This window comes from Aureobasidium melanogenum, assembly GCF_000721775.1.
Source record: "Aureobasidium melanogenum CBS 110374 unplaced genomic scaffold scaffold_11, whole genome shotgun sequence".
NCBI classification, from domain to species: Eukaryota; Fungi; Ascomycota; class Dothideomycetes; order Dothideales; family Saccotheciaceae; genus Aureobasidium; species Aureobasidium melanogenum.
The window spans coordinates 609,479-628,461 of NW_024470063.1; the positions used below are offsets into that span (position 1 = coordinate 609,479).

General features: G+C 49.7%; 8 protein-coding genes across 8 annotated transcripts; 6 read left to right on the forward strand and 2 right to left on the reverse strand.

The window, feature by feature from the left end:
- Positions 1 to 149: 149 nt before the first annotated feature.
- M437DRAFT_49623 (Nop-domain-containing protein) lies at positions 150 to 1,837 on the forward strand (the record flags this gene model as incomplete). The annotated part of the gene is made up of 3 exons (XM_041021861.1): positions 150 to 279; positions 336 to 1,492; positions 1,547 to 1,837. The coding sequence occupies 3 exons, from the start codon at positions 150 to 152 to the stop codon at positions 1,835 to 1,837; spliced, it is 1,578 nt and encodes a 525-aa protein (XP_040879592.1).
- Positions 1,838 to 2,179: 342 nt separating this feature from the next.
- Positions 2,180 to 3,441, forward strand: M437DRAFT_75691 (uncharacterized protein; the record flags this gene model as incomplete). The annotated part of the gene is made up of 6 exons (XM_041026468.1): positions 2,180 to 2,248; positions 2,301 to 2,441; positions 2,492 to 2,666; positions 2,716 to 2,933; positions 2,986 to 3,126; positions 3,178 to 3,441. 6 exons carry the CDS (start codon positions 2,180 to 2,182, stop codon positions 3,439 to 3,441), a joined length of 1,008 nt encoding a protein of 335 aa, XP_040879593.1.
- A 1,185-nt stretch (positions 3,442 to 4,626) lies between these two features.
- Positions 4,627 to 5,172, forward strand: M437DRAFT_66425 (uncharacterized protein; the record flags this gene model as incomplete). The annotated part of the gene is made up of 2 exons (XM_041024742.1): positions 4,627 to 4,733; positions 4,923 to 5,172. 2 exons carry the CDS (start codon positions 4,627 to 4,629, stop codon positions 5,170 to 5,172), a joined length of 357 nt encoding a protein of 118 aa, XP_040879594.1.
- Positions 5,173 to 5,910: 738 nt separating this feature from the next.
- Positions 5,911 to 7,537, forward strand: M437DRAFT_66426 (nitrite transporter; the record flags this gene model as incomplete). The annotated part of the gene is made up of 2 exons (XM_041024743.1): positions 5,911 to 6,056; positions 6,121 to 7,537. 2 exons carry the CDS (start codon positions 5,911 to 5,913, stop codon positions 7,535 to 7,537), a joined length of 1,563 nt encoding a protein of 520 aa, XP_040879595.1.
- A 706-nt stretch (positions 7,538 to 8,243) lies between these two features.
- Positions 8,244 to 9,281, forward strand: M437DRAFT_66427 (uncharacterized protein; the record flags this gene model as incomplete). Its single annotated transcript, XM_041024744.1, has 1 exon — positions 8,244 to 9,281. One exon carries the CDS (start codon positions 8,244 to 8,246, stop codon positions 9,279 to 9,281), a length of 1,038 nt encoding a protein of 345 aa, XP_040879596.1.
- A 781-nt stretch (positions 9,282 to 10,062) lies between these two features.
- On the reverse strand, positions 10,063 to 12,693 carry M437DRAFT_75693 (uncharacterized protein; the record flags this gene model as incomplete). The annotated part of the gene is made up of 4 exons (XM_041026469.1): positions 10,063 to 10,296; positions 10,351 to 10,411; positions 10,483 to 12,022; positions 12,642 to 12,693. The coding sequence occupies 4 exons, from the start codon at positions 12,691 to 12,693 to the stop codon at positions 10,063 to 10,065; spliced, it is 1,887 nt and encodes a 628-aa protein (XP_040879597.1).
- A 266-nt stretch (positions 12,694 to 12,959) lies between these two features.
- On the forward strand, positions 12,960 to 13,938 carry M437DRAFT_84900 (uncharacterized protein; the record flags this gene model as incomplete). The annotated part of the gene is made up of 2 exons (XM_041028184.1): positions 12,960 to 13,038; positions 13,100 to 13,938. The coding sequence occupies 2 exons, from the start codon at positions 12,960 to 12,962 to the stop codon at positions 13,936 to 13,938; spliced, it is 918 nt and encodes a 305-aa protein (XP_040879598.1).
- A 590-nt stretch (positions 13,939 to 14,528) lies between these two features.
- Positions 14,529 to 15,573, reverse strand: M437DRAFT_75695 (uncharacterized protein; the record flags this gene model as incomplete). Its single annotated transcript, XM_041026470.1, has 3 exons — positions 14,529 to 14,543; positions 14,601 to 15,208; positions 15,264 to 15,573. 3 exons carry the CDS (start codon positions 15,571 to 15,573, stop codon positions 14,529 to 14,531), a joined length of 933 nt encoding a protein of 310 aa, XP_040879599.1.
- Between the last annotated feature and the right edge of the window lie 3,410 nt (positions 15,574 to 18,983).

Below are 18,983 nucleotides of genomic sequence, written 5' to 3' on the forward strand. Positions count from 1 at the left end.
CCCTCAGCCCTACGGCACCGCAAGCTCGAATGCTTGGCATTTTCTCTCTCTCGAATTTTGGCTCCAGCTTTTTTCTTCCGCAGTAAAGTGTCAACCCGACGAGACCTTTGCGCCGCCCTATATTGAATAGACAACCAGATTCCGGCGCCATGTCTGTCGACTACCTTTTGCACGAGTCCGGTGTGGGCTATGCCATCTTCAAGGTCCGCATGCAGGCCGACTCGGTCGGTCAGCGCCTCAAGGAAGTCCAGGAGCAGTCGCAGGACCTCGCCAAGTTCGGTATTGCATTCTGTATATCGTAAATGTGTTTGCGCAATCCTCCTAATACCTCCCAGGCAAGATGGTCGAGCTCGTCTCCTTCGCTCCTTTCCAGGGCGCCGCCCAGGCTCTCGAGAACGCTAACCTCGTCTCCGAGGGCATCATGTCCGACTACCTGAAGACCGTCCTCGAGGCCAACATGCCCAAGGCCAGCAAGAAGAACAAGACCGTCCTCGGTGTTACCGACAGAGGTCTTGCTGGAAGCATCAAGGCTGGATTCCCCTCGCTCGAGTGCGAGACCTCTGAGACTTCCGAAGTCTGCGCCGACCTCCTCCGTGGTTTGAGACTTCACGCCGAGAAGCTCCTCAAGCAGCTCCAGACCGGCGATGTCGACCGTGCCCAGCTTGGTCTTGGTCACGCCTACTCGCGTGCCAAGGTCAAGTTCAGCGTCCAGAAGAACGACAACCACATTATCCAGGCTATTGCTACCATCGACCACCTCGACAAGGCCGTCAACCTCTTCTCCATGCGTGTCCGTGAATGGTACGGCTGGCACTTCCCCGAGCTGGTCAAGATTGTCTCTGACAACACAAAATACGCCCAGCTCGCTCTTTTGATCAAGGACAAGAAGACTCTCACCGAGGACAACATCCACGACATTGCCGCCATTGTCGACGATGACGAGGCTGTTGCCCGCAGCATCATCGACGCCGCAAAGGTCTCCATGGGTCAGGACATCTCTGACGCTGACATGGAGAACGTTATGGCTTTCGCCGAGCGCGTCGTTTCTCTCAACAAGTACCGCAAGTCGGTTGGCAACTACCTCGTCTCCAAGATGAGCATTGTCGCTCCCAACTTGGCTGCTCTCATCGGCGAGACTGTCGGTGCTCGTCTTATCTCCAAGGCTGGTTCCTTGACCAACCTCGCAAAGTACCCCGCCTCTACTGTCCAGATTCTCGGTGCCGAGAAGGCCCTCTTCAGAGCTCTCAAGACCAAGGGCAACACCCCCAAGTTCGGTATCATCTACCACTCTTCCTTCATCGGCCGTGCTGGAGCCAAGAACAAGGGTCGTATCTCTCGTTTCCTTGCCAACAAGACTTCGATCGCTTCAAGAATCGACAACTTCTCAGAGACTCCCACCACCAAGTTCGGTGAGGCTCTTAAGGCTCAGGTTGAGGAGAGACTGAACTTCTACGCCACTGGCGAGGCCCCCACCAAGAACGAGCAAGCAATGGTAAGCAATGGTCAATGATTATGTATACAATGCAACGTACTAACAACCCACTAGCAAGCCGCAATGAACGCTGTTCTTGGAGACATCAACGTCGAGGACCCCACCGCTGGCGCTGCCGAGGACGTCGAGATGGCTGACGGTGTCACTGCTGCCGCAACCGAACAGGCCGTCCGCAAGGAGAAGTCCAAGGAAGAGAAGAAGAAGGAAAAGAAGGAGAAGAAGAGAAAGTCAATGGGCGCCGACTCAGACGACGAAGCCGACAAGAAGGAGAAGAAGAAGAAGCGCAAGAGCGAGGGCGTCGACGGTGACAAGAAGGAGAAGAAGAAGTCAAGGAAGAGCATGTAGATTGGCTGAATTTCTCATAGAGCCATCTTGTCGGAGTAGCGGCGTCGTCGGCGTTGAAAGGATTTTGGGCCAAAGAGAGTGGGAAAGCATTATTCGTTACCATTGATTTTCCAAAAATGCCTCTTTTGCGGGTATGAGGCAGTTTGACTTAGCTGTACAAAACGCATGAATGATTTCCTTTTCAATTCAAGTTGCTTGAACTCCAGACAAAAAGTGACGCTTTGCTTGATCGTGACTTCTCTCTGAAATTGCTTGGCACTTCAACCTCGCTTGCCGATCTGCGAAAGTCCATTCGAAGAAAAACTCCATCGTCCTTACAAAATCTCATCCACTTATCTAGACATGGCTGATGCAAGTAAGAAGCGTGCCGCACCTTCAGGTGGTGCTGACAAGAGCGCCAAAAAGTCTAAGGTAAATCTCTGCATCTCACATTTTGATCATTCAAAGACTGATAGGGTGGTAGAAACAATGGCGTGTACCTCGTAAAGCCGATCAATACGCATCGCAGAAAGTGATCTTGCCAGGCGACCAAGGAATCTGGGCCACATGCGACAAAGGTAGAGAAGGCAAATGCACCGGTGAACTTCGTGATCTTTTCAATGAGGTACATAAAGATTCTTACGATTGGTTATTTATTGCGCTAACAGGATACAGTATGCCCAACTGCTGTACGGAGATGAACTGGCTGCAGAAGCTGGTGCTGCCGGCTCTGACGATGAGGGTGATGGTGAAATCAACATCGAAGCTGAAATCCAGCAAGAACTCGCAGGCATGCGTAAGCCTCAAGAAAAACCTCTGTTCTGGTCAATAAAGCTGGATGTTCAGTGCGGTAAGTAAACCTGCTCCACAAGTCATTGCCCTACTAATACTGGTTTCAGTGATCTTCTTCAAGACCAGGGCACCTGTTGAGCCTGTTTCATTTGTACGAAGAATATGCGAAGATGCGGCCAAAAAAAACGCTCCCAAGCGTACCAGATTCTGCAACCGTCTTACACCGATGACTTTGATGGGCAAGGCGACCGAAGATGGTCTGGAGAAGACAGCCAAGCAGGTCCTCGCGCCTCACTTCCACACAGAACCGCGTGTGCCAACAAAGGTGAGTTTTTCTGCTTGCGCGTGATCTTCATGAATCTTGATGAATCTTCTAGTTCGCCATCCGTCCCACAATCCGCAACCACACCGTCATGAAGCGGATGGATATCATCCAGAAGGTTGCGTCCACGGTTGGCCCGGGACATCAAGTCGATCTCAAGAACCCAGACGTTCTCATTCTGGTCGAGATCTACACTGTAAGTTGACTGGGCGTCTTTTGTTGTGTCACGTATACTTAACTTTGGCAGAGCATCTGCGGTATCAGCGTAGTCCCCAACGACTACGAGACCCTGAAGCGATACAACCTGGCCGAGATCTTCGAGCCTTCTCCTAAAGAGCAACCTAAAAAGAAGGTCGAGGCTCAAAAAGAACAGCCTGTGGAGATTGCTCAATCGGAGCCAGATGAGAAGAACGAGACAGACGTTGTCAAAGAGGAGATTGACATACCAGCCGGCGAAGCAGAGAGCGAAACTGCAGCCGCACCTGCAAAGGACACAGCTGATGAGGCTTGAGCACGACGACAGCCTAGGAGAATAAACACCCCACAAACAGATTTTCTGACTCCAATACTCTCACCTCTTGCTCACCGATGATGGAGATGCTCATCAAGCCACGATCTAATATCTCCGCATTGCACAGGAAAGTATGAGCAAGTCAGTCCCCTCTTCTCTTATCTATCGCAGCCCTCGCGCGCCTGGGCCCCTGGAGAACACATCCTTGCCGCCAAGCCAGCAGCTCGACGGTTCGTCACGCAGCTCTCTCGCTACTCTGTGCACGCACCTACCTGCTGCGCGGAGATGCTTTGGTTCTCCTGACTCTGCACCCGGAGAAGCAGATCCATAGAGTGGAGTTGACGACGTTGGTTGAGCTCTGGGACCATGCCTTAAGAGAGTCCGGAAAGACAATGCAGGCTTCAACAGATCTTTCTCTATGCTGTTTTTCCGCCATGCCACAGGATATGTCTCTGTGTCATTAGTGTCAATTTCAATAGGGTCTATGGAGTCACAATGCTTGCGAAGATGGTGTGCATATCCCTCCCCGAACGGATGGGACTTGCTTTTTGACCTGACCGCGTCGGCTTGCGTGCCGAGGACCGACTCACTCATGCCAATAGGATGTGAAAGGAATATACCCGAGACCAGAGAAAGTGTGCTGGTGACTTGTTTCTATCATCCAGTCGCTCGAGTGAGCCATGAGGTTCCGACACCACGCCTAAAGCGATACAGCTCAGCTTCCGCTTTCCCAAAGAGGGAATTCACGCAGTTAAGAACTATGGTATGTCCGACAAGAGTATTTCCGCGGGTACCCTGACAAGATATGGTTCATCTGGCATCGCGTTCTTCATCAGAAGTTATCAGAACGACTTGGCTACCGAGTTACTCCAGCATTGCAACGCTGCGTGTGGCTTTACGCCTAGAACCAGTCTTTTTGCGGATGGGAGAGACGGTAGGCCATAGTCCCTCAATGTCTACGTGTCGAGCCACTTCTCCTTGCCTTGATCAGATCTCTCGATGTGAATGAATCCTCCCTGCGTGATCTTAGGATCTACCTACATCATAGTATGCATACCAAGAGGCTCAAATTGGAACCAGAAGCAATTACCCTGCATTCTGACATGGTAGGCGCACTCTATATAGCATGGAGAACGTGGCATACTGCTATCAAGACATTCACATGTCAACGACTCTAAATGCAAAATGTACGAGACGATCAGCATAGATAGAGGTCTCGAGGCCGATGAAGCAGTTGGCTGTGATTGGCCAATTTCGACTACAGATAAGGGACGGCGGGAGCTAGCGGGAAGGTGCGTCAACGTCAAACGCAACGACACTGGTTCAACAGATTTCTGCTCTCAGCTCGCTTTACACATACGATGACTGTCGCAAAGGCAATCGTAATTGCCAGAGATAGAACAATCTGAGTCTCCTACAATGAGACCCAATGTTTTGACTTTGGTTCATGAGTTGAATGGATGTGCTAATCCCAACTCTAGTCAAGCACTCATAGCTGTGTATCGCCAGTACACCAACTCTCGAGGCGAAGTAGGCAAGTACGGCAATGGGCTTGGGTCGAGAACAAAGCAAAAACTGAACATGCATCCAAAAGAGTTCAACTCTGCATCGCAGATGGTCAAGTATTTCTATGATGAGAGGTTTTACGACAAGCCACTGATAAGGCAGGGGATGTTCCAAATCCACTTTTTCCCGTCGGAAAGCTGTGGTTATCTGTGCGCCCAGAGATAAGCCAACCCAATGCGTGGTCAACCATTCGTCGATTGAGGCACCCACACTCCATGCAACCCGCTTTCGATACATTACCCTGTCAGATTGGACTATGTTGGTCTGCTGAAAGGCCTGTTATTGTGCAACGAGCCCATAACTTGCTGAAGCTCAAAAGACAGGTTTGTTGTCTGATTGTATAACTATCATCCAAGAGCAGCGAAAGTAGAAAGGGAAGTGGTAGATCAAGGGTTCATGTGTACAGCATCCTAAAACTCCCGGATTCTTATCTCGACACGGCTTAGCCTGAAGTCAACCCGTTTCCTAACCCACGTTCCCATCTGCGGCTCTGTGTACGACTTCGGTACACGCATCGTTCGACCATTTCCACTGCGGTTCCTTATCTGAGCCCAGGAAGGGCCGGCTGCTCCAGATCTTCTCAACCCCAGAATTAGCTGAGGACCCAAGATCTGCACGCTGACGGCAGTCCAAATCCGCGGACTTGTTTTTTGCTTTGGCGTTGTGGTAATCAGTTGTGTACCGGAGATACACTGAACAAACTGCTCGACGTCAATGTGAGGGAGAGTTGAATATTAAACCTCCACGTCCTCACCCCAGCAATTGGTCTCTCCATCCGGATTCTATTACATACCAACAACCCCAAAGAGGTTCAAAGGCCGTCCTATTTCTGGCTTCGAGGATTCTTCTTTGGTAGTCTCTCATCCTCAACTCTAGTCCGGACATATCACATACCAAATCACAATGGGTATCAACGTTCTGTGGTCGGCCCCTGAGGTCAACCCCATCAACAGAAAGGCTCGCTCTGTTCCTGTCCTCAACCCTATCAACAACTATGGACGTGTATTCTTCTTCTCATGGTTCGGCTTCTTGTTGGCATTCTGGTCCTGGTAAGTACAAGATCTTCTCCACAAAACATCTCTCTCCCCAGACTGTGGCTGACCCGACTGAAAGGTACGCATTCCCTCCACTGCTCAGCGATGTCATTGCCAAGGACTTGCACCTCACCAAGCACGAAATCGCCAACTCCAACATCATCGCTCTGACTGCCACTCTCCTCGTTCGTCTGGTTGCTGGTCCTGCTTGTGACCGTTTCGGTCCTAGATACACATTTGCCGGATGCTTGCTTATTGGTGCTCTCCCTACCTTCTTGGCTGGTACCATCTCAAGCCCTGCTGGCCTCTATGTCATCAGATTCTTCATTGGTATTCTTGGTGGCTCTTTCGTGCCTTGTCAAGTATGGACAACAGGCTTCTTCGACAAGAACATCATCGGAACTGCCAACTCTTTGACTGCTGGTCTTGGTAACTCTGGTGGTGGTATCACCTACTTCGTCATGCCTGCCATCTACACCTCGCTTGTGCAAGACCAAGGCCTTACCCACCACGTCGCTTGGCGTGTTGCCTTCGTTGTTCCTGGTATTTTGATCACTGCTGTCGCCTTGTCCCTGTTCTTCTTGTGCGATGACACTCCCACTGGTAAGTGGGCCGACCGCTTCCAGGTTGCCGAGAGCAACCTCCGCTCCCACGCCGTCGAGGGCGCCATCGTCGACGTTCCCGGTACTGGCGAGATCACTGCAGAGAAGACTAGAAAAGAAGCTTCTCGTACACCATCTACCTCCGACGTTGCCAGTGAAGAGAAGAAGCTTGACGAGACCCGCGGTACCTTCGCCGACAATGAGGCTCAGATGGGTGAGGAACAGATGATCGACACCGTCCGTGGCGAAGTTGTTCAGAAGCCTTCATTCAAGGACGCTTTGCCTGTTATTTTCTCGCCCCAAACCCTTGTGCTCGGTCTTTGCTACTTCTCCACTTTCGGTTGTGAGCTTTCGGTAAACAGCATTCTCGGAAACTACTACACCGCCAACCTCAAGCTCGGTCTTCAAGATTCTGGTAACTGGGCTGCCATGTTCGGTCTCATGAACATCGTCTTCCGCCCTCTTGGTGGTCTGGCCTCCGATTACGCATACAGAATGTGCGGACCTTGGGGCAAGAAGGTTCTGCTTCACACCTACGTCACTCTTGCAGGTCTGTTCATGGTCATCACTGGTGTTGTCAACCCTCACAAGCGCCCTGCACTTGTCGGTCTCATCACTGGTGGTGTAGCTTTCTTCATGGAAGGTGCCAACGGTCTCAACTACTCGCTTGTTCCTCACGTCCACCCTCACGCCAATGGTATCGTTTCTGGTGTCGTTGGTGCCAGTGGTAACTTGGGCGGTATCATCTTCGCCATCGTCTTCCGTTACAGTGTCCATGGCAAGACTACTTTGTACGGACGCAGCTTCTACACCATTGGTGCTATCATGATGGGCATTGGTGTTTTGACTGCCTGGATCAGACCCATCCCCAAGGGTCAAATCGGTGGTCGCTAAAGAAGTTGTTTTTCTCTGTTATGATTATGGATTTTATTAGGGTTAGGGAATGATTTGTTATGACTATGCTGGGAGCTTGGACTGTGGGACTTGTTTTTGTATCGAGATATCCAATGTTTGTATTTAGAGTAGATTTTTTGGGCTTTTCTTTGACAAAAATCGCATTTTCGAGTTTGTTGTCATCGCTACTTCCCTTTTTCTTCTATGTGCTTCAGTGATGTGTAGTTCATGCGAAGGAAAGTGCGAGTTTTGTCGCTTCCTGGGAAGCTTTGTTGGCATTGATCTGCCTTGTGGCTCCTGGGGTTGCTTGTTCTGCCTCCTTATCTGCTCTTCTCACGCAAATCGCCTTCTGTCATAAGACAACAACGATATTCAAGCAACTGTTATCCTCTTCGCTCTATCTGGATACCAACGCTTCATCATGGCATGTCCTCTCACAACTTCCATTGACCTGACGATAGATCTGATCATAAACGCCGCACGCGTTATTGCTTCCAAGCATCATCGCATGCTCCATCGTTTCTTCAACTTTCTGACAAAGAGACTCATAGTCGTGACCAGTAGAATCCACAAGGTGTCTCTTTTAAAATAATTGCCAGCGCTCTTTCATGCTGATTCTAGCGATTTCATCCGACTGTAGACAGCGTATATCTCAAACGATCCGCCAACCCTGCGACATGCCTGAATACAGCCAACATCCTCAATCATGACTGGATTTCTGGATCTTCCATATGAGGTTCGCGAGATTGTCTACAACAAGGTTCTTGGAATCATCATCGCAAGACGTGAACGTATCCTCTGGGTTCCGGATGTCTTGGAGCAGGATATCAATCATCAGACCCTCGCCATCACGTACAGAAGAGCAAGAGACTTCGACTCGCAAGAGCATGGAATCCTCCTGTGGATTGGCGATAGGTGGCCTGCTGTCCGTCACCGCGACATTGCATCGTTTGTATCTTTAGCTCGAACTTGTCAGGCTCTGCACACCGAAGTCTCAAGATTTGCCTGGAAAGCATCGGATTTTAAAGTCGAGGGGAGTCTTGACATGATCCGTGAGTTGCTCCGTCATCGTCTTGCTCTCCACATGTCGGTCGTTACCAAGAGCTTCATCACATCTTTGGAGCTGATCATCTCCGAACCCTGGGAGATGGAAAGTCTAGAGGCCATGAAAGATATCGTACAGATGATCAACGCTCATCTACCTGCATTGGCAATTCTGACACTGAGAGTCCCTAATGTCACGCTTCGTGTCCCGGCAAGCAACCTCACAATGCGCTCGCTGTGTCAACCAGCCAAGGCAATGCTTGCACAGCTTCTTCCCCTGCGTTCTGAACTGCTTATCGACTTCAAAGGTGGCTGTGATTTATGGTCGGCCAGCTGCAGCCACTATCACAGTGGCCTCAACGCACATATGCCTAAGATATCCACACTAGTCGAGCTACTGACGACCAACTATGCAATCATCCGTGCAAAAGCTATCAACAGACAGCGCAAGAAGATCGAAAACGACTGCTTGGATTCTGACTACTACATCCACATGACACTAGGCCTGCGTTCCTCCACTCACTACGAAACTATCCGTTGCTGTCTCGATCACAAAATTCAGAATCACCTGAGGAAGATTTATCTACCCAGTCTCAAGATGACTACGAGATGTGCATCACCAGACTCGGACGATCGAGCCCTGCTTCTCAAATCTCGTGGAGAGAATGGTCTTTTCCGCATCAAGAATGAGCAAGACTGATCGTTGAGACTATTTCTGAGAGCCAGTCAAACGAAGCTTCTGAGATGTTAGTTTAGACGAAGCAGAGACAACAAAAAGAAGGCAGAGATGGGTGTCAAAAAACTGGAAAGAGGCTAAGACTACTCTCTTTGCGTTGAAGCACGAGCATGAGTTACGCGATTGGGGACATAGTTGCGATAGGTTTAGTTTGAACTATCGACAGTGACCTGGTGAGCTTACGTGAAGGGATAGTGCAAACATGGGCTTACTTTTCCATTGAGCTGAAGTATGCAATGCGTAGCTATAGAAATGCACAATACTATCAGAAGACAGAGCAATGTCCGCTGAGAGCCGGTGTCTTATTTTCTCCCACTGGACACGCCTTTACCTCTCAAAACAATCGTGGTTTTCTATGGTATACTTTTTCGCCCTTCACTATAGCTGGAACTCAACGAACATTTTCAAGATACCAGAATTCCAGATCAAAAACAGTGGCTCACAACGATTTCTTTGCGTCCTAGCACGAGATTAAACGATGAGATTGCTCGTGGAGTTGCGAGCTACCGTGATCGAAAGTGTCGACAACGACCTGATGAGCGAACATACATGTTGCGTGGTCGCACATCCTTTGGTGAAAACCGAACATCGTCGTTGGTCTTTGCCTGTTTGGCAGCGCGTTGCTGGGAACTTGCTGGTGCTGTGTGATGAAAAGAATGTAAGCAGATGTTCGAAAGAAGGTGTTATATACTAGCTATCAAAAACTACTTCTTCAAAATGTTTCGTCCCACTTTTTTTTTCATTTCTAGAATCCACCTATTGTTCTTCTAAACCCGATATCCAAAACATTGCTTCCTAGAACTTGTATAGCTTCTAACAAAGCTTTGTCTTGTGTGTTTGATGTTTTGAGGGATTGAGAGGTGGAGAATGGGGTTTGGTCAGATGAACAAGTCGTGTTTGGAGGTGGTAAAAGACCGGTTTGGAAGTATTCTCGCACGACTTTTGCTGTGCAGAGGGATGGTGATGACCAGGATGTGTGCTGTTCAGACGAGGTCAGTATCTGTCTTCTGCAGGAGAGGAGGGATATACTTACGCCTTCTGATTCTTGCTGCAAAACCACTGAACCAGGAAAGTTCTTTGCCATTTCCCTTGCACTAGTTTCTTGTGTTAGCAACCCCTTTCTTTATAGCTTAGAGCCCGTTCGAGAGGATTCAGGTGAACTTACTTAGCCAAAGGAGTAACAGGATCCAACGTCGTCGATACAAACAAAGCCGGATGGGACAAGCTTCCAGCAAAAGGTCCTTCGAACCTATTCTTCGCTTTTGTTTTCCACCCTACACACCCTAACCTCGTATGCGCCCACCAATCCCCCAATACCTCACTTTGCTGCTGCAACGCATGCCAATACTCTTGGAAACTGGTTTCATCGATATCACCGAGGCCAGGTCCATCGGTACATAGGATTGCCAGTGTGGCATCTGGCATATTGGAGTCTTGGTCGCATTCATCGCTGAAAGGGCCGGCGGAGGCGCAGTCGGAGCTCGGGCAGGTGAAGGTGTTCGACATGGCTTTGAAGTCGGCGAAGAGGGTGCCGTTGCCAGTGGATATGGAGGTGAGGAGGTCGGAGACCATGGGCGAGTAGATGATCGGTTGGTACATGCCTAGTCGAACCATGCTTTTTACGTCTGACCAGGTGATTACATCTGGTCCTCTGGTCTTCGAACTTGGCACCACTATTGGTTTCTCGAAAATTGCTGTCAACAGATTCTCGTAGTTTTTTCTTATCTCTGCGGGAGTCGTAGAGTAGAAACTACAGGCTTTGGGGCCTGCAGCATGACAATAGGCAAAGAAGCGTTCTAGAATGGCATCTGCGTCGGAGAGATTGCTGAACCAGGAACCAAAGAAGTAATCATGAGCATTGCAGACGCCATCGAGGACGATTCTGTCGACGCGTGTTGGGAACATCGAGGCAAAGGTTTGTCCAAGGATGGTACCATAGCTGTTTCCCCAGTATTTGAGCTTTGGTTCGCCTCTGGTATATCGAAGTCGTCGGACGACTTCATGTTTGTTTTGCCCACGAAGACTGTCGCTTCTCCTCGTGGGATGAGCTTGTTTGGCTAGCCATTCTGCATGCCGCTCAATAATCTCGAGCATATCGCGAGCAACAGGCGAGGTATTAACATGCTCGCCAATAGCTTCAGAGCCATCATCAGTAGTCCCAGTAGCAGCCGAACAGCCCTCAGCCAGTGCCCTCGATCTATACCAATTCCGATAAAACGAATCTTCCGAACTACCCAGTAGTCCCAGAGCTTCATTCTGCAGCATCCAGCTCGAACGTGCCAAGCTATCAGGAAAACAATGAATTGCAGGTGTTGTATACCCAACACCTCTAGGGTCGAAACTGATAATATCGTGGTATTTTGCTGTCTCGGAGTTTAGAGTATCGTTGGGGTGTTTGTCTGCATCGACGATGATTTGTGTTGCTCGACCACTACGCAGCATTTGAGCTACTCCACTTCCACCAGGGCCACCGGGGTTTGTCAGGACGGCACCTCCATAGCGCGGATCCGTTACTGGGACTTTTGCTGGGAGTTTTATTATGGCTAGTGAGATGTTGTTTCCTGGCTGTGTAGAGTTCCGCCACCAATCCATTGGCACCTGGAGTTTGGCACAATAGTAATCGTCGTAACATTGATGGTATTGGAGATCGGGACTAGAGTCAATGTCGTACCATGAGAACTGAGGTTGACCGGCAGTCGAGGGCTCTGTTATAGGACGAGCATCCAGATCACGTGTTGGCACAATGTTCCATCCTTGGAGAAAAGTGAACAATGAGAGGCCAGCCGCTACACATAAGACAGCCTTTCTCCATACAAACTGAGACCCTTTCTCGGGAAGATTAGCATCTGTTCGGACTTGAGGCGTGGCGGCCTCTTTCTCTCTGAGGATTGGATGATGCATGACAAGCTTAAGGTGCTAAAGCTCCAAGAGATCCATCCAAGAAGCTGTGAAGCATGTCCCTCAGCTTGATAGTTGACAAATCGATCAAACAGGGGAACCCGTCACATTAAGGTACAGGAGAGGCGGTAAAGAAACGGAAAGGGTGCAGCACGGAACACGACAGTGCAGTAGGTTCCGCATCATGTATGCGATAAGGATGATAAGCGGGGTTGATCCTACTGCTATGCCAGTGATCTCCTCCCGCGCTTCAGAGCCATGACTGGACTCATGAACCCATTCAGTTCTATACTGAGCATCCCTCCAGCCGACTGGACAGAGGGAAATACTGTCGCGTTCCCAGAAGATGGCGTTGGCTAGATCCGCATCAGATTAGACGCAGGCCAGAAAATGGATGGTGTTGTTGCTCTAGAAGGAAGCGCGAACCGAGATTCGGTTCGCGCTGCCCTAATCCTTGTATCCACTCGACCCTCGCCATCCAGGTTGATCACAAGAACCTCTCCACCTTAGCGGACCACCACAATGGTGCTCAAGGATTGCTAGTCAGTGGGCTAAGGTAAGTCGTATTTGAAGGTAGGTCTCTGCTTAATATCTCCTCTCCTCTCGCTCATGTCTTTGTGCTCTCCCTTTCTTCGTACCACTACTCGATTGCAACAAATAGCTAGGACATTCATCCAACTGCCTCTTCGCCATACACCAAGCCTGAGAACAAGCACACATTCGAAGCAAAGATTCAGAATCACAATGGGAGCACAGAAGATACCCTCAGAGGAAGGCTATGCCCAAACACCTCTCAACACCATCAAGGTGTACAAACACAGAGGTATGCCCAGACCATGGTCTCCTCATACTGTCTCGACAACCAATTAACCTTGTCATTCCAGCCGCCTACGACTACCACACCGTCCACTCCATCTTCGCCTCCACCCTCGTCTCCCACGTCTCCTTCATATCCACCGACGAAGACGGCGATCCAACACCCATGAACCTGCCCTTGACAGCCGTATTAGGCCACTACGACCCCTCGCACCCTCTCCCCGAACACCCCACTCCACAAGTCTCTGCCTACCACCAAGACCTCAACCGACCACTCGACCTCTACCTGCACGGCAATGTAGCAATGATGCTCCGCCGCGCAGTCCACAAAAACGGAGTCATGAAAGTCTGCATCACATCCACAAAAGTCGACGGCGTAGTCCTAAACTTCACACCCAACGGCCACTCTCTAAACTACCGCAGTGCAGTAATCCACGGAACCGCAGAACTCGTTTCCCTACCCGAAGAAAAAAGATTCGCCATGCATTTACTGACTAACCACATGATTCCTCACCGTTGGCAAAACACAAATCCTATAACGCCTGCAGCGTTGAAAAGTGTGCAGGTCTTGCGTGTGACCATCAACTCTGCTTCTGCCAAAGTGCGAGCGAAGAATATGGGCTTGGCGGATAGTTGCGAGATTGCTGCGCAGAGGGACGATATTTATACTGGTGTGTTTCCTTTGTATGAGACTTTGGGCGAGCCGGTGGAGAGTGGGTATGCGCCGGGCAGACCTGTGCAAAAGCATCTCGAGGAGTGGAGGGAGAGGCGGAATGCAGAGGAGAAGGGATATGCAGTGCGAGCGGCCGAGAATGAGCCTGAAGAGGCAGAGACGATAGTCGAGCATGTCAAGAAGATTGGCGAGATCACGAGACAGAAGATTGTCGACGAAGGCGTCAGTGTTTAAGCGTTGTTATACGCGATTGTTCATGAGCGCTGTTGTTTTACAATACGCTCAAATATACAAAAGCTCAGTATCACTTGCTGGTCACAAAAAAACGATGAAGCAAAACGATAAAGTGCAGTAAAAATCTGTTTTTACTTTGCGTGGTCAAACGAGCTACTTATTTCGCGTCCATTGTAAGAAGCGGTGTCCATTACAGGCTGTGAGTTATGTGCGTCTACCATGACTTGGGCGTGTGTGTGAGAAGTTGAGGGGATGGATAGTGATGGGTGACTGTTGAGTATATGAACAAGAGAAAGGAAGTAGTGAAGAGAAAAGGAAACAAGAAGAAAACACAAGGGAAAAGGGTTCTCTGGCGGACAGAGCAGAAGAAAACGCTCCCATTTCAACACGAAGATGGCACAGTAAAGTGTTCCTCATCATTCAAGATCAAAAAAAAAGCGCTCCAGTGTTGTACGCCGGGCATTCGCCAATCCCAGAAAACATTTGAGAAAGAGAAGAGTTAAAGAAAAACGTCAAGGAAATCGGGCGATCGATATTGGTAAAGTCGTTCAAGGTCGTGGATGTTGCAGAGTCAAGCGCTAATTGGATCATTAAGCGTTGGTGACCTGGGAGATGTTAGTATTGCTTTTCGATGCGTTTTTGATAGTAGCGCTTAAACACACCTTCAATATTCTTCGCGAGTAGTCCTCGTTATCAGCAATGCTACCATCGCTCATTCTCCTTGATGCCATGGCGTCAGGGTCGATACGAGAGTCAGGTCCGGGTGCGGGTCTGAAAGCCATGGGCTTTTGGGCCGAGCTTGAGTAGTCGTTGAGTTGCTGATGACCAGTTTCTGTCTCGCGACGTTGCTTGCGACGCCAGAAGAAGAATGCAGCACCGAAAAGTGCAGCTACCACGACTATGCCGACAACCACACCAGCAGCAATTCCAGCAGTATTTGAGCCTCCTTTGTGTGACTTTTCAGAGTCGGCAGAGCTGGTGCCTGTGGAGGTGGGAACCTGAGTGATGATGACGGTCGTGCCAGGAGCAACGCTGGTAATGACAGTAGCCTTGGTTGCGGCAGGATCTGCGGAAGTGGTGCTTGTGATCATCGAGGAAGGTGCAGAGCTTGATGATGAGGAGGAGGAGGAGGATGATGAGGAAGATGAGCCAGAAGACTTGGCTGCGGCAGATGATGAGCTTGACGAGCTGGATGAGCCGCCGCCGCCATAATAGCCAATGTTAGTGTCGGTGGTTGTGTAGTAAACGCTCCAGTATCCATCGCCACCACCTTGAGGTCTAAGTTAGTCGATGCACGTGTGCAGTGTTGTCAAGTGTCAACTTACAGATGTCATCAGGATATCCAACGCATGTCATGCTGCACTTTGAATCGTCGCTCTGCAGACTGCTCTTTGCTGGCAGAGTAGAGCCACACCAACAATCATTACCGTCAGTCATGGCCATGACAGTGGCACCGACGCCGATACATGTCTCCTGGCAATGACCTTTGGACTGGTAGTTGAAAGTTCCATTATCCTCGAGACCAGCAGATCCACTGAAGCAGCCAGCATCTGTGACTGGACCAGCAGTGATTGCGGATACTGTCTGGACTGAGAATGCCGAGAGGGCGAGTGTGACTGCTGCGACCGAACGCATTGTTGACAGCATGGTGCGTATGTGAGGGAGAAAGTTGGTTGAGAAGGTTCCGGGTGAAGGACGAGGATGTGTGTGAGAGTGTTGAATGGTGCGACTTGAGTAACGTCAGTCGCCTCGTCGTGCAACCAGCAGTGAACAGGTCAAGTGTCAAGCTCGTGTCCGTATAAGCCAAAAGTCAAAACCACACTATCGTGACCAGCACGCGAATGTGTGAATTTCTTGGGCCTGTAGAGGGATGCTATACAGAGGTGGCTCGTTGGAGTTTCGGGAGTGCCTCAGGGTGCGTCGCAAGATGCCAAGGGTGGAATGATGTTTTGGTCAATACACGGTTGAGGAATGTGGGCGTCCAGGAATTAGTGTGTTTGTCGAAGAGGAAGATGAGTTTGTGAATAGCGAATGTCGTCTGCCAGGTGGACAGGCAGTGTCGGACGGGGACTAACTAGTGCAGGTCGATGATGAATTGATGGAAACTTGGACAGAAACAGGGAGCGAAGACGGAGAAACAATCAAAGAAGAGAAAGCAAAGAGACGTCCGTGTGCGTGACCAGGCACAGGCAGTCCCGTCCCTCCGTCCACAGCCAGTCGACAGTCGACAGTCCATTGATCGGCCCAGCCCCGTTGCGCCCTGCCCGTTGCGCTAAAGCAGGAACCGCCTAGTGTTCCTGATGACCCCTGGCCAATATTGAAACCAGGACCATGTCAACACAACCTTACTGCCCTCTCTCCAAGAAAATCCCACAAGGGACAATCCCATTGTTGACCCTCTGTCTATGAACATCATCATTCATGCCCAACTTCTCTGACTCTCACTCCTGCGTGACTGTTCGACCATTTGATTGCGCTCAACATCCCATCTGTTCTAGACCCCCCTTGTGCGAAACGCGTACCCTCGCCTATTCTGCTGGCCAATCTCATGGCCAATGCACAGACTCTTTCCGATTTGGCTGCCTCTTTTTCCCGGCCGTCATGTGGCGCCAAGCTTTGCTTCTTTAATTCCCTCTTTCCTCCATGAGAAACCGTTCACAACGTCTCTTCAGATGACAGGATGGAAGCTATCCTGCAGGATTCAGGAACACATCCATCACCATGGGGAAAGAGGGGCAAAGACAAGGAACGAAAAAGAAAAAATTACCGTCGCTTGCAATTCTCTGTCCCTTTCCCCCACGCCTCTTCGTGTTTCTCGTCTTCCGCTTGCCGTCGATCTCACTTTGTACGAAGCAGTCGCGGCCTGTTGATCACCTGTCTTTTTCCAGCAACCTTTTTACCTTTCTGGCCGCCCGCATGCATGCCATGTGCGCTGTCTTTTTTTGTCGTTGACCACCGTTGGTTTGACTTGTTCTCTCCTCATCTTCAATCAAAGCTTGATCATTCTCTCGACTCAATGCTGCAACAATCCCTTCGGATCGAGTTCGGTCTCTGAACAGCCTCTCCGTTACGAGTCGGGCTTTTCAACATGACAGCCCAGCGCGGAGGTTTCAGACTGCGCACAACGTTCCTTGGCTGTTTTGTATCTCTGTCAACCACGAAATAATGACAGAGATTTTTGAAAGATATGTCATGCTTCAAGTAACCAGACTATCCTGTTGACATGTCCTTTTTGTATGGACAATAGAAGAACTGCATCGAATCACGAAATCTCAAACCTTCTCTCTGCATGATCATTTAAGGACATTAGGATCTAACGGTAATGCCACCACAATCGTTCTCGCGATTGGCGATTAGGTACCAACCGGAACCTGAGGGAAGTTCAGGCCTACGAAAGGAAGAGTTTTCACCAAACTCCATCTTCTAGACTCATAACCATCTACTGGTGTATGGCCTTTGCACTGTGGTGCGATGCATGGGTGTTTCAACAACCCCATCCAGCTTTATACCCGTGAGGCTGAATTGGCCTAATCCGCCATGAACTGCATCTATCAGGCCTCCCAAGCCTACAAGCAAATCGACGATATCCGAGCTCCAGGTTCTTGGGATTGTGGAAATGGCGCAAACGATTTTTATCTCTTTCGTCCATGGCTTTCCAGGATAGGTCGCGCAATGCTCTCCGCCTAGTCGGCCTGACTATTGGAAGGACTCTTCCCAAATCGTTTAGGCTTGACAGCCTATTCATGGTGTGACAAGCACGACATGTACTGATACAGGACTCGTCAGCTCTGGGATGGTCGTCCCTGATGTTGGTACAGTCAGAGATCAGAGCTCAACAAAGAAGTGCATATCATACAGCTGATTGTGTCTCCATCAACCCACTGCCCTGGGATCATACAGTGTTTTGTTGGTATCAAGGCAAGGCATGATCTTTTCAACTGTAAACCCGTGTTTGAGTTCATGTCAGACATCTGACGAGTATAACCTCGACGGCAATCTGCATGAGGCAGTATTAACCTCATGTTCATTGCTGCTGTGCCATCGGGAAAGGAAAGATCTATCGACAGACAATGAGAAGACGAACAGACTCTACGAGAATTGGCAGCTGGTTCCCTGCTTGTCGATAACTCGGGTCATTCACCGAACATGCTGTGTCTTTAGACAACAACGTGGATGCATCGGCAACTGATTCTTCATGGCATCGAGCTATCTGAACGCAAACAATTTATCACAGCTGCTGTATATACAACGGGAACTCTCTGCCGAAGAGAGCTCTGAGAATAGACTTCTCGTTAATTGGTCAGCCTAGCTATATAGAGAGCTTCGTACCTTGTACCTCCCAAAAAGTCATAGATACTCTCTCCACATGTCCCTACGAAGGAAGGAGATCAAGGCATGGTGCCCGCAAAGTGCAACCCAATCTGCAGGCTGCATCTACGTTGCCACTTCAGATCATCTATGATCTCTCCCGTCAGATCCAAATCAAAAAATCAATATCATGTCGGCATAAACTCAACAGCATACACGTCTATCCGACCCGTTCTCATCAACCACAATGACACAGACAATGACAACATCCACCGGTGGACGCACTACCTTCGGCCATCTTCCCTCCCGTATGCCGCGCACTGCACAGCACTGCCCACAGCCACCTTTACTAACACTCGGACCGTGGTCACTCCGGACATGCGAAGCTCTGGTGTCGTGGCTCCGTGCCTCTTCCAATTTCGGCACTCGGCTTCCGCAGCCTAGAAAAAAAGTCGCAAAAAAAATTGAACCACAGCAGAAAAGAGGTTTGAAAAGTTGTGCAAAAGAAGAAATTCCGACACGGGGAATTGAACCCCGGCCTCCTCGGACCTGATCGTTGTTGGTACAACTGTTTGAGAGCGAGAAATCCTAGCCACTAGACCATATCGGATTTGATGTAAGGACAACCATCAATTTGCAATATAATTCTTTCTAGGTAGAGGACTAGCAGTGCTGTTCGTGGCACCCTGATCAGAGTCACTGTCGAGTATCCTGGTACGACAAGATGCTCTGCCCGT